This window comes from Gobio gobio (genome assembly GCF_949357685.1).
Source record: "Gobio gobio genome assembly, chromosome: 8".
NCBI lineage: Eukaryota > Metazoa > Chordata > Actinopteri > Cypriniformes > Gobionidae > Gobio > Gobio gobio.
This window is the reverse complement of record NC_137114.1, coordinates 23,848,314-23,863,462: the sequence shown is the minus strand read 5'-3', so window position 1 is coordinate 23,863,462 and position 15,149 is coordinate 23,848,314. Positions and strand designations below refer to the sequence as shown.

The window sequence follows — 15,149 nt, the reverse complement described above, 5'->3', positions numbered from 1 at the left end:
GCTTCCGACAGATCGCCTTCCATATTCAACTCACAAAAAAAGCGTAACTGACGTGACATATGACGTCGGATGTAGCAGAAGCATTTTGAACTGCGAGAGGCGTTACACTTTCTGCATAAGTTGAATACGGAAGGTGGTCTGGCGGAAGCTAGATATTTTACTTATATGATGGATACTCATATGATTAAATAAATAAAGGTGATGCACTTTTTGGAGCTTCAAACTCGTGAGCCCCGTTCACTGCCATTATAAAGCTTGGAAACATCAGGATGTTTATTAATATTCTCTGATTGTGTTCATCAGAAAGAATAAAGTCATATACACCGGCTTGAGAGTGAGTAAATCATGGGGTGATTTTCATTTTAAAGTGAACTAATCCTTTAATGTCCGTTTTTCAAGAAAAACTAATGTCAGTGTTGGTCTGATAATCCAGTAGGGTATTATATATGAAGCTGGGACAGCGGCGTCCTGCAGTGTAATCCTATTGTAAACATTTTGCATAATACACTATGTTTGGTTACACTTTATTTGAAGGTGTCATTGTTACAGTGTAACTATATATTTAAGTACTGAGTAATATTAATTAACTACATGTTTAGTTTAGGGTTAGTTGCATGTAATTATGCATAATTTACTGTTATTAATACATGTAACAAAGACACTATAAAATAAAGTGTTACCCTATGTTTTATGATCTATAAATTGAGAGACTACATGCGCACAAATATAAATGTACTTCATTTAACTGCAATTAATTTGACTGCTACTTAATTTAAAATAAATACAGCTAAGGTGTCATTTAAAATGGTGGAAGAGAAATTGTGACTTACTAAAGCGTAAAATACGTAAATTGAAAAAGCTCATGCATTTGTCAACTACATGATGAGAATGTATGGTGATTATAAAAGTTGATAATGATATGAAATTAGCTCAGTTTCAAAACGCAATAAAATTATTGTTTAGTTAGTCACGGTTAGTGGTAGACCATATGTATTTCGAAATGTATCCTTCCTGGACAGTTGCGTTATCATATTTGCGCATACAATGCAATGGGAAGACTGTATTGTATGAGCAAATATGATAACGCAACATTATCAAGCAGGTTCGTCCGTCGATCGATAATCTCACCTGTAGCTCACCTAGAAGTCCCTCAAGCACAACTGCCTAACAGTAAGAGACTAGACCGACCTGTTTATCAGCCATGAGAGTCGAGTTTAAGCAACACCACGATGCGTAAAAATGACAACATATCTGACTTACATGAGCCAACGCGCACTCAAACTCTGTCATGTTTCCCGTCTTCCTTAGTCTGCCAGTGCATTCATATTTCCGTCGCTTTAAAGATTATGTCCCATTTCAACTAATCCAAGTCATTTATTTGAATCTGATGTGGATTAGACGTTATAATGCTTAATTTGAAGCGCAGTAAACTTCCTTCGCGTTCACCCTTCAAGCTTCGCTCAAGAATGTAAGAGTACTTGACTTCCGGGTGGCGTCATTTTTAGGAAGTCCCTCCTCCTACTGTGTTTACCTTAATGAAGAGATACGTGTACATAAAACGCATTTCCTTTGTGTTCATGGGGGACGTTGAAAGGTTGGAGGTAAGGTTTCGACCTCTGGATATGGCTGTAATGCCTCATGGTGTTAATGCTGATCCCGCGACATTTATTAGCAGTGTCTCTGGCGAGGATCTTATTACAAGAGCAACGAGAGGTGCAAAACAGGTGTCCTCCTCAATTAGAAAAGCATGTGTGCTAGGAACAAATCGATACGAACTTCTGCAAATCATGGAATCGTCCCACAGTCACAGGAAACCTGGATATGATATGATTTGGAGTTGACCTGTAAAGTCAAGATAATAGAAGCAACTCCCCCTCAAGACATTTTGTCTAGTGTAGTGTTTGTGGAAACGGATGCAGCAAAGAATAGGCCTACATGCAAAACTGATAATGTCATGGGAAACTGTTACATGTGGTGTAATAATTATGGATAAAACGGTATCTCTTATGTAATAAATAATTTGTTTAAATTTTACACACACACACACACACACACACATGTACATTTTTCAAAATTCCTCCACGATTATTGGTTTTTAATGAGGAATTTCTAGTAGGCTATATTTGGAAACACTGAAAAGAGGGATGAAAAGTCCCAACGCATTATATTTGTATTATTTTTCCTGGATTATATAATATATAAAACCATTCTTTCCCTTGTCTTTAACTTTTAACTTATTGTTGGGTATTGTGATGTGACAATTGAATGTAATCTCAGTCCATGTAGATCTTTCAGAACATGATTGCCTTTCTGTTAATGTTCAACAATATGAATAAAAAAGTGGCAATGCCATTTCAAAATGGTGATGTTGAAGGATTCCTGACATACAAATGGAACTCCAAGCAATTCCACATGTATATATTACACACACACACACACACACACACACACACACACACACACACACACACACACACACATATAGAGAGAGTGTAAATGTATGTATAATTTGGAAGTGTAGGCCTATATAATTGGAATGCCATCTTGTTTCAAGAGAGAATGGAGTCTTAGACTGATCATTTAATCTTTTGTTACTTAATAACTTAAATTTTGCCTAATAATACACATATTTTAAAAGCATGCATGCTGTGATTCTTATAATTAAAGACTGCTACAATGATGTCAGAACACCCTCAAAATCATCCTTTTATTATTATTTTTTTATTATTAATAAACAGTGTTGGGGAAAGTTACTTTGAAAAGTAATGCATTGCAATACTGCGTTACTCCCTTAAAAAGTAACTAATAATAGTTACTTAGTTATTTTTTTAAAGAAAAGTAATGCGTTACGTTACTTTGCATTACTTTTTCTCCCCTGGGCTGGGCTTGTTTTTGTAAAAAAAATTATATTTTTGTGCAACGGTAAAGACCTCTTCATACCTAAATTTAAATAATCGGCTGAGGTAAAAATGCAAATTGACGCATGAACAGTAGAGGGCGCAGCTCTGCTGTGCTGCCATTCTGGATAATGGTAGAATAGGATGCAGGAGAAAAAAAGTTTTACCAATAAAAAACAAAAAATGGTCAACCAAGGTCAGCAGCAAGACATTGGTAAATTAAATATAAAGGTAGATTAAATGCACAAAATAGGTTATTTTATTTAACATTTAATTATTGGAGGTTTGCATAGTATTCTGATTTTGCATTTGACTGATTTTATTAATTTTGAGGAATACTGAATCTTTATTGTGCAAGTGAGATAAATAAATGCTCACATTTAGTCAAGAACCAAATACAACAATAACCATCATGTTTACACACAACGCCTCTGCACTTATTTTTCTCAACATGGTGGGCAGGAGAGCTGTCAGTCAAATTAATGTGAAAAAGTAAATTGCGTAGATATTTTAGTTAGATAGTTTATTCTCAGATATTTTGTTGTAAATTTGAAAAGTAATGCGTTACTTTACTAGTTACTTGGAAAAAGTAATATTATTACGTAAATCAAGTTACTTGTAATGCGTTACCCCCAACACTGTTAATAAACACAAATTCAAACATGCATTGCAGCATCAGTTACCTGATCATAAAGGCTTCTCATGATCATCAGTGTGGTAATATTTATATAGCTGCTTTATCTTTAAGGGGAAATGCTGGTGCAAAAACAGTGGCAAAAGTATAAATTATATAAAACACTGCAGTATACAAGACACAAAGATGAAGCGCATGAAAGAACATTATCTATCTATCTATCTATCTATCTATCTATCTATCTATCTATCTATCTATCTATCTATCTATCTATCTATCTATCTATCTATCATGAAAGTGCATTTGTGTGAAGTCCGTGTCCTCCATATGGTCTAGAAGACTCATTCCCCAGGTTTATCTCCTTGCTGTGTCTTAGGTTGATCTTCATCTTCATGATGTTCAGAGGTATGTTTGACACACCCACTTAATTTATCACACTACAAAAGAAGAAGATAGTATTGTTATAATATTATAGCTATCATCATTAGCCTACATAAATCATGCTAATAGCAGTCATTTCTGTACTATAATTAATTCTCTGTAATTTTATGTAGAAGAAAATCCTTTATTTTAAATTATGAATTGCATGTCCTCGTGTATTATCTGGAGATCGAGTTATTTAAAAGTTATAAATTAATTAAATATACTTTTTGAGGTCAGGTCAGTTATGTAATACGTTGGCCTGTCACTATAGTTCTTTCCTGCAAGTATTTGTGTGTTAGTGATGCTGTAAAAGTACCTATATAGGTGTATATAATAGTATGATATAGAAAGTATAGCCTAATATAATAATCATCTATTCTGTATAGAATTATAAGTAAAAAGGTATGACTTGTTGCTAATGTGGTTTGAGAAGGTCACTAGAGGCGACTTACATCCGGATGAAGCTGGTTCACCCTGTCTATTCCAACTTGCGTCCTCAAACTGTCTGACATTGCAGTTGTAAAATATATTAGTTTGTCCTTTAAAGACCATACGCCAAGAGAAAACAACGCATTCACACTACTGTGGGACAGGGGGTTTATACTCTGAGCGCAAACTACACAAATACACAAAGTCCATGGATTATCCGAGTTTAGTTTTCGTAAACGCCTGCCATCCAGTCGAAGAACCAGGTCGCGTTGAGATTTAACAGCAAACCCATAGTCCGACAGCCTTCTCGGCTTTGGCCATTGGGTTGCACTGGATGCTTTCATAGCTAACATTTTGTTGTCAAACTTTGGAGAGTTTTTGACCAGACGATTTTTGGATTCACAATTTCTCATCGAAGATTTCCCCGAACAGGACGTTTCAAACCGAGCGTTTACGGACATAACTCCGGGAATATCCACTCGCTCCCTGTGGAATAAAAATCCCCATAGAGAGCGAAAAGAAGATTTGACCGATTCTCCATGTGTCATCCCGAGCCCGTAAACTGAGGCTGGAGGCCGCTTTTTGTTCGCCTGTTTTCGGGCGAGGATATTCCCCTGACACCGGAGAACAGCCGACAGGGCTGAAGCAGAGGGTGTCGAAGCCATCGTGGTCCTTTTAAACGCAGTCCTTATCAATATTTCCAAGTAAAAGTTTTGGTGCTGATAGAAGGGTTAAGCGACCTGCCCGAATTTGACGCTGAATGGCTCAATTTAAGCACCGTTATTATGTGTAGTCTCCCTGCAGGGCTTGCGTCAGATCGAGGGGTGTTGGCTGTGGGCAATATCGTGTACCTCACATGCCCCCCTCGTGCACACAGTGTGCTAATTATACATTTGTTTTAAGAGGAGAATACTAACTTTAATTTAAGGCACTTATAAGAAGTCAATCTGTGTAAAGGTTCATTTTTGGCCAAACTCTTTAGGACAATTTAGGACAAAATTCCCCATGTATAGCATGAAAAGCCTTGGTGATTCTATACATTGGTATCCAGTTTTTTTTTTTTTTTTACTGCTTTTTTCAAATATATTTCTTAATTATTTTGATTACTCATTGTCATGGATCACAAGATTTCACAGGCCATAACAATATAATATTTTCTGTGTCTTATATCTGAAACGATCACGATTTCTTTGTCCAAATAGTCAGTGTAATTTTTCCATCATCATTGTGTAATCAAAACATTTTATTTCATTTTTTTTTAAATAAAAGCCCTAAATAGTAATTTTCCTAATTCTATAACATTACATTGTTTAAAAATAAGTTTAATCTTATAAGTGTCCATACATTTCGTCAATTCTGTCACCTTACCATAGCTACTTTGCCTTTAAATGAGTGGAATTATCTCCCACAATTATGTTCAGGAAATGATGTCACTCCCTCACTGATAAGATCTGAAGTAGGCTACTGAAAGGTAGGCAAGAAAATATTTGAATCTAAAACGTTCTTACACAAGGGTTATTTTGCAGAACATCAAAATTGTTACCACAATATCAAAAGGAAAACAGAAATTATCACTGATCATACAGTGGGATGTTTGAAAGTCTTTTAATCATGATAGCATTTGTGCTAGCAAGTGGAGTTTTTGGCTAAAAAGTGTAAAATTGTCAATCCTGTTACCAATGTTATTTCTACACATTGCCTAATTTGTCTGTAACAGAGTGGACAAACAATATAAAGAAATAACCTTTTCGTTAAAAGTAAAAAAACAAACAAACTAGGAAGTAACTTGTTTTGCAAGCACTAAATTATTTAGATTTAATATGTTTTCAATAAGGTACTGGAAAGAATTTCTGTTAGTGAAAATGTTAGTCAAAATGTATCTCCAATTATAGAGTCACTCAAAAAAAGACATGTGTACGTTTTAATAGATTAGGAAGGGCAGAACCCACCACACCCCCCACCCTGCTTCGACCATTATAGAGCAAAAATATGACTGGGCCTCTTGGACCTATATTAAAAACATACTCATATGAACGTAACAGACTGACAGATACTGGCAATGTTGTATAAATAAACATTTGTGCTTTGGCACATTTATAAGAACATAATGGCCCAAATATTCAATATTTTAAGTGTCAGGAGGACAATTGGACAGGCCTGCATTTTACAAGAATATTTAAAAAGACTTCTTATTAGAAGTCTAAAACTAACTTGTGAATGCACTGTACAGAACATACACTGGAGGGCATCTTAGCTCATTTTTTGATGGTTACCTAGTATGTAGGAAATAGAGATTTACTCTGTAATGTGATACAGAACTGCTAGACAAACAGACAATTTTGCGGCACGTATAACAACACATGTATCCATATTGTCCAACAGTGATAGAGATCATTTGTGAGTTTGACTGAATGAATGGCATTGGCATCAACAAAATATATCGGGAATGTTTTGTCCTCTTTTTTTGTTGTTGTTATTTTAACTATGCAAGTTTTCATAGGTTACTTGTATTGTATTATTTGCATTTAAGCAATGTTTTTACCCTACTATCAGAACAGACCTGTAATGCATTTTTGGAGGTCACAAGAACCACTTTTATTGTCCTTTTTTTGTATATGGAATTATATCCTTCATTAGTTTTAACCCTTATTTATGAAACTAAAGTCCTGCTGACACATCCGTTCCCATGCGCTTGTGAAATATTTAGTATGTTTATGCTTCATTTAAGGGATTAGAATTAGAATTTGGTGACATGGTAAAAGCCACATTGTAAAGCCAATTAATATCAAGTTTAATTTTATTCTAAAGCAGATGTTTTCTGATTGCTGTGCTGCTTACTTCCGGTCTTTTTTTTAAATTGGTAAACTTATTAGTAATTGTAGGTATCTAAAAAATAAATTCAGGGTACCACAACCTAATTAAATGCATGTTTTTGACGATAAAAATTCAAATTTATTGACTTATTTAAACATTTTAAGTTGAAATTATTGTTTTGATGAGTTCTATTACATCAACTTAATATTGTATGACATTTAAACTGACATGTTTGGTTCCAGGGCAGTGACTGTATTATGTTGGAAAAACTCTTTAGAAGATTAATCATATTTGACATTTTCATGAGTAATCAACTTTAAAAATGTTTATGCTACAAATGACCATATACTATACTATGTATACTACTTATTATAAAAACTAATACTCAGTGTAGTTTGTTGGTTGAGTCGTAATTTTTGAGTAAAACATTTGTTTGTCACAACCAGAAAATGTTAAATGTTTATTATTTTCCACTTTTTTTGCCTCTCCCCATTTGTGCAAAAAATAAAACTATGAACATACATTATTATACAGTATATTATTTACATTGTGTGCAGCATACGTCAGAATTATACTTCTTATCTATTTCTAATGAATGTCTTCCCAACCTGATAAAGTACATTTATGAGCTTACATTTGTGTTGTCATGTACATTTATAGACTGAGATTATTTGCATTGGTGAGTTGTCACATTTTTGTCTTTCTGTGTCAATACCACAAACCATAATAAAGATACGAAATACATAACAGTACATGAAAAAAACAAATTCTTCATGAAATCAAATGGCATATTGCACAGTGATATTATTATTTAATATTATCCAGCCCTTTTAGAAAAAAAAAAACTAAATTGATTCATAGTTTGAAAAAATACATTGTTCACTAGTCAGATAGACGTCATCATCGCCTCTTGTTCTTACAGACCTTTGCATATTAATGTCTCAGTCTGTGTAAAATATGTCCATGTCCGACGGCCTCCAGTGTATCATATGTTCAAGTTTTTCCAGTTCATTCCTATCGAGCCTGCCTGAAGCTTCTTAGACAAAAACAAACAAAATGTGCTGTGTAGTGTACAATGCAACAGGTTCCACTAAGAATAGCTTGTTTTGCTTTGCCCGTCATCCTTCTTGAACGCTGTGCTCATCCCTTAAGGCTATGGGTATTGAGAAGTTTGGTTCCGCAATGGTCCTGGTTTATGAATAAAGGGCATCACCACAAACGTGAAGACGCCTACCAGCATCAGAGCCACAGTGATTACGATAATGGCCGCAAGTACGGCATAATAGCACTGATTGGAATACATTATCCTTCTAATGCGACCCCTCATCCTGCTGGGTGGTCTTCCCACGTCGATCATAGTCGCCTGGCCAAGACCTTCCTCCAGGACCCCAAGTGTGTTATTACCGGCCTGCTCCTCTTTCTTCTTTAACACCGGCAGGTTCAAGCTGGTCTTAACAGAGCTGTTTGGTGGAGGATTCTTGAGGACGAGTTTGCCCTTGCTGCGTTTAAAGCGCACGGAAAGCGCCCGTTGCATCTCGGCCGGAAGTTTCCGGAAGATGTCTTCATTATTTCCCAGCTGAGGCAGGTCTCGGCCGTGTCGGATTTCCGTCATCTCCCGACAGATGGGGCAACACAGCGTCTTGAGCTCTGGAGAACTGACGTTGATGCGTGCCAGGCATTCCAGGCAGAACGTGTGTCCGCAGGAAAGCAACTTGGGAGCCTTGAAGACGTTGTCGAAGCTGCAGAAGCACACAATGCACTCGGTGTCTTGCAGTTCGTCTCTGGGTGGCTCCGTCTGGTGGGGTCCTGGCTCGTGGTCTCGCCTCCTTCCCTCCTCGCTGCGACCCCGTTGTTGCTTTACGCTTTCCTTCTGGTCCTGTTCTCTACCTCGGCTAACTTCACGACGGCGGTTTTCCGCCTCATTGCTGCGGCTTCTCCTAAGAGACTTGTTGGCCTTGTGTCTTCGCTCTGTAGATCCCAGGTTGAAGCTGCCCTTGCTTTTTGACTTGTCATTGGGCCCTTTTTTGCTGCCCTGGGGTTTCTCTTTGCTGTCACTCATCGTGTAGAGCCTTAGATCCACAGGAGTAGATTAAGGGAAATGGAAGTGTCGTCCAGAAAAGCCTGCAAGGGGACATAAGGCAATACACTATCAGTCTTCACATTCACATTCAACAGGCACATGATTTCATTCGGGATCTGGAAATTCAGAGGTTTAAAAGTGCTGCATGACCTTGTACAAGGAGGTTGCACAAGAACAAACTCAGGTCACCAAAGTGTACAGTTATGCAAGTCAAAGGTGGAGATCGTAAAAGTGTACCAGTAGCAGTCAAGTGTGATGAGAACATTGCTTGCTACAGTGGTTATTGGTTGCTTTTCTTTGTATTCCATTATAGGCCTTGAGTTTCCACCATCTTTCATATTTGAAATCGATAACCAGGGGTCATTATAAGGCTTACTTTTTCATAGTTGATATGCCAATTTCTAAGGCCTCTAAATGATCGGAATGATCAAACCTTTGCTGAAATACCAGTCGTACACAATCTTCTACACGCCTCAATGACATCTCATTGATAGTTTATCTTCATTCTAAAGTAAGCATAAGAATAACTTTTATATCGTTAGATATATTTAAAAATGAACATTTACTGGACTGAAGCAACTTGGTTTACTGGATTATCCATATCCATATCCATTTTTTTAATTAGAAAAATCATGTTAAAATGCGAGTGTCAAATATGATATACATCAGGCTTTTGAGAAATGTCTCTCTAGCCATATACATATCAGAAACTACACCAAATGTCAAATTGACATTAATGCCATAAAAATTGTGGCATTTTTTTCCCCTCAAGCGTGAGCTCCATATTCTCACTATATGTGCCATAAAGCATGATGTCTCAAATATGATACTCAGCAAAAAACACATGTACAGTAGTTTAAATATTATATATATATATAATATATATATATATACACACCGTCTAAAGGTTCTATAAACTGTTCCATTACATTTTTTTTATATATTTCTGACAATTATTTTATTTGTCAGGTTTTACAGGTTTAACATAATTCTGGGTTACCTTGTTCCATGTTTTACAATGTTAATGTGACCATTGGTTAGTAATTAACACAACGTGTTTGTAAACCTCAGGCTACCATTCTTATTTGCATATTTATGAGGTTGATAACATCTCTGCGTATATGGCCTGGTCAGTCTGTTCATAAATTAGGCTACTAAAATAATACTCATCACCCCCAAAAATGTGACTGATAGCAACATTTAAACTGCTCAGATGCTGAAACTGCATGCAGCACAGGGATGCCTGGTTTGTGAAACAAAACCAGCGCAGAAAGTTATGTACTGAGGTATTTTATGAGCGCCTGTTGCTAAACAACATGCTGTTGTATTGTAGCACCATATTGTTACTATTGTGATGCATAACCAAGGGAAATAATAACCACCTCTCAGATTGGCAAGGGTTTTCAAATTAACCAACAATTAATATGAAAATCCCATAAGAGTGTTTGACCTTAACTCAAAAGTCTGTCTATACAGGAATGCCAACCAGATTATCAAGTTTTTACAACAGTGTGCAGATCCCAGTTTCATTCTGTATGCTTAGTTAAGCTTTAACTGTATGACTCAGGTCAGAAACCCATGAAAAAAATCAGGAATGTCTTATAGCAAACAAACACTTTCATGCTGTGAAAGAGACTGTTGAATGTGAGAATATGAACATGTCAAATCCAGGTGGAATATTTGTTCTTTAATCAAAATAGCCCATGTTTTTGCATACTCGGTGCTATAAAGGTTGGTGCCATAAAACACATTATTTTTTAGGTGTATTAACACTACTTTGAGCCTAAAGCAGAACTAGTTCTTTTTCATGTTTATGTTTCTATAATTAACATATTTGGACTAAATGACTTCCCAAACTGAAGGCACACACCCACATGTTTAGCACAAACCAGATCTAGTCAGTTGAGACCTGTGTCACTAACTATGACAATAACACACCCTAAATTTCCTTTTTACAACAAATTCTAAAGAAAACATACAATGTGTGAAAAAGACGTGAAAGAAAAATGTGAAATTTATTAGATGTTATTTATATGATATTATTATATATATGTTATATTTATTATATGATATTTAGAGGACAGAATTCACAAAACAAAAAAGCTAGTTGTATTTATTGTTACTTTTACTTGCTAAAGAATATCCTTCAGATGACAGAAGGCATGCAATAGATTGTGTACAACATGTTTTTCAGCAAAGTTTTGATTGTGTTGATAATTAATAGGCCTTAGAAATTTGAGTATCAAAAATGTTACAGTGGGCTTTATGGGATTAAGAATGACCCTTGGACAATATACAAAACCACTATCAGAGAGAAAATATATTTGTGTTATTGGATTGTTGACTCAAAACCTTATAGTTGTAATAACCATGTAACAACTAGCCCTGGTCTCTGTACCTGCATTTATAAGTTAAAATCACAAAAAGAGTTTCTAAAAAAAAAATGCAAAGTACCTATGGAGCTGAAGAGCGGTCGAACCCAGATGTTTAGGTGACTCTGAAGTTTTCCTGGCTCCAGAAGCACATATTCCAGTCTAGGTGCGCATTCAACAATACAATGTGAGAGGTGTGAAATCCAGTTCTTTCTGTCTTCCTCAAAACCTATCACTACAGTTTTCATCATCTGTTAGTCAACGCAAGCAAAGTATCTCCACCTCTTCTGCATGTTTATCTCTCTCCCTCCCTCCCTCCCTCCCTCCTTCTTTTTACCGTCATACCTGTTAAACTTGTCCAGTTGCCATTTACTCCAGTTTGAATGCGAGGAATCCGCGGACTAATATACTTGTGCTTTATTTTTCTAACCTTGAATGAAACCGAATCCACCAAGTGTGCTTCTCAATGATTAAATATAAAAAGGCCTCATTGAAAAACCTTTAACACTTAATAGTGATGCTTGCCTTTTTTTAAAACAGCTACAAGTGCACTTAAAACGAGGGTCATGTACTCCAGGACATAACTGGAAATATACACCATTTAGATGGGAACAATATGGACGTTTATTAAGAATCAAGTGACTAGGTTAATACCACACACACACACACACACACACACAGAGATAGAGGAGCAATTTTTCAAGATGACTTGATAAGCCGTATGCAAAATGCACATGGCTGCACTTGGAGGATCAGATTTCCAGACTGTTTTTAGATTAGAGGGCAGGTGTGTAGCTGTTAATGGTAGTTGCTTGTAGGTTTGAACAATACAAGATCATGGCCTCAGATAAGTTACCATTTTGTAAATGAAGGAAGCTTATTCCATCTGGTGTTTACTACGTAGGACTGTTTGATGGTTTAGTTTAAAAAACTTTAATAAGGAGCTGTTCACACAACACTCTCATGGAAATATTCATATGATTTCGTACATACAGTGGCAAGAAAAAGCATGTGAACCCCTTGCAGAAAATGTGAATAATTTTAACAAGATCATACAAAATGCAATGTTATAGGCCTATTTTTTATTTAGTACTGTACTGTTAAGATATTTTTACATATAGTCCACAAGACAAAAAAATAGCTGAATTTATCAAAATGACCCCGTTCAAAAGTTTCCCTTGATTCTTAATACTGTGTGTCGTTCCCTGGATGATCCGCGGCTGTTTTTTTTTTCTTTTTTTTCTGATGGTTGTTTTCGAGCCTCTTGTTTGTCCTGAGCACTGCCCAATGTTCTTCAGAAAAATCTTCAGGTCCTGCACATTCTTCAGTTTTCCAGCATCTTTTGCATATTTGAACCATTTTCAGCAGGGACTGTATGATTTTGAGATCCATCTTTTCACACAATTGAGTGAAGGACAATTGAGGCACACATTACAAAAAGATTCTATTTTCACACACTTTTTCTTGTCACTGTATCTCATTTGTATGTTTTTCATAAGATTTGTTTACGCCCGGTTAGTATTAGTGGGTGGACCTTTGTGCTTTATGCGTTACGCTCATATCTTGCATCTTCTGCAGCATCTCACAGCATCCTAAAAACACAGCCTCAATTAAAAATGTATAAATGTTCTGTGTGAATGGCCCCCTAAAGTCGGCATGAAACAGAAGTTGTGATGGTTTTTTCTTCCTTATTATGATGTATATCCGAGTAAAATGGCTTCTATGATGAGAAAATGTCCTTATTTTGTCCTTCGGGAATTGATTGGATCGTAGGGAGTGTGGCCTTGCTAACTATATGGATGCATCCAGTTTGCATTCAGTTGTGGAGGATATTTACTATTTAGGCTATGTTCAGACTGCCAGGATTTTTTTTTTGCATATGTAGATTTTGTCCAGATGGTTTTTGTTTTTTAAAGTCTGGACAGCAAAAAAAAAAAAAAAAAAATTCAAATCTGATTCAAACCACATTTGAAGGTGGTTTCAAATGCAATTCCAATCAGAATATTATAGAATTATGTGTTTCTATAACTTTCAGGGTATGCGAGTAGCCATAGCAACTCACTCTCTGAACATAACCTGCTCCGGAGCAGCTCATGTTCCAGGGTTAGTTTGATTCAGAGGTATTCAGATGCGTGTTATTGAATTAATATAGTTGTACAACCAAATGTGTTATATAGTTAGTTATATAATATACAATATTATATATTAATTCTAAAGCACTATTATAAAAAGGTAATGTTTAACGTTAATAACATTCAAATATATTTATTTTATTGTCATCTCACACATGGATCTGCATTCAATTGATTAGCATCAAACAAACAATTTAATCCTTATTTTCAGTGAATAAAATTACTTTTGAAATTGAAGATTGAAAAAATATTACACAACCACCAAATAGGTGGTGACGTGCACTGAGTAGGTTATGTAAATCGGCATAAAAACAAAGGAAGAAGAGGAAGTAGAACGACACGCTTCTGTTTCCATGGTGAATCGTCGATTCGTTGCCCTGTTGAGAATGTCTTGTGTGTTAACCCGTGAACATACTCTAAGTTGTCTGAACTTACTTACGGACGCGTTTTTGGAGCCAGCATACCTCGAGTAAGCAAGGTTTGGGTTAATCAACCGAGACTTCAAGGTATACGTGACGATAAATAAACCTTGCTTTCTGGAATATGACGCTTTGCAGACTCTGCTCTGGTTGTGTCCGTTCATGTGTTTTGGAGGAGGCGTGGCTTCAGAGCTACCGTGCTATTACTAGCCTCTCCGGAATTGCCTACCCTACCTTTTAGATGGATTTCTGGTTAAGGGGAAAAACTACTTTAGCTACTCATTGACTAACAGCTAATTTCGGCTGTTATTTCTGTTCATCTGGGAGCTTTAGGGGGAAACTACCAATGACTGGAAAAATATCAATCATTGACTGCTGTGCTGGCTATATTAAACTGGCACAAAAAGGGGACAGAATTATGCTTTTCTAAGCTTTTTTATTTATTAAATGTTAATAAATAAATAAATAAATAATTCAATTTAAAAGTAAAAAAAATCGCATTTTACATGTAGAGAAATCTGCTCTTGGATTAAGCTGATAAATCCATAGTCAAAAATTCTAACAAATTGCAGAGTGTGCCTGTTGTAACACATTAACTTTTATGCATGAATAATAACCCTCTCCTTTTATATTGATGTATCCATGGTTAAGCATTTGTAATTTTACCCATATTAATATCCTTATTTTGGAGAATGAACATTTCCTCCTGGCTCTCTTCCCTAAACTTCATGTATTTTAGACCGTCACCTGAGGTCAAAAGCCTTGACAGACACGTACAGGAGGTTTAGCGTAACAGATACCGCTGAAAACACCCTGTTGTCTTAACCTTATTAATATGCCCTTTGATAACATTCTTCTCTTGATCCACATCCAGCCATATCTCTTTAAATAGTTTCAGAGGTCACATCATAAATCAGTATATCTGAACAATAATAAAAATACACGTGTA

The 15,149-nt window shown here is 36.0% G+C and overlaps 1 protein-coding gene across 1 annotated transcript; it reads right to left on the bottom strand.

The window, feature by feature from the left end:
- Positions 1–5,643: 5,643 nt before the first annotated feature.
- Positions 5,644–11,886, bottom strand: rnf183 (ring finger protein 183). The gene is made up of 2 exons (XM_079823740.1): positions 11,732–11,886; positions 5,644–9,318 (listed from the first exon to the last, which is right to left on the bottom strand). Exon 2 carries the CDS (start codon positions 9,254–9,256, stop codon positions 8,351–8,353), a length of 906 nt encoding a protein of 301 aa, XP_079679866.1. The 5' UTR covers positions 9,257–9,318; positions 11,732–11,886; the 3' UTR covers positions 5,644–8,350.
- Positions 11,887–15,149: the final 3,263 nt, after the last annotated feature.

Excerpts from the sequence above, each read along its gene's own strand:
- rnf183 (XM_079823740.1), bottom strand. The coding sequence starts at position 9,256 with ATGAGTGACAGCAAAGAGAAACCCCAGGGCAGCAAAAAAGGGCCCAAT.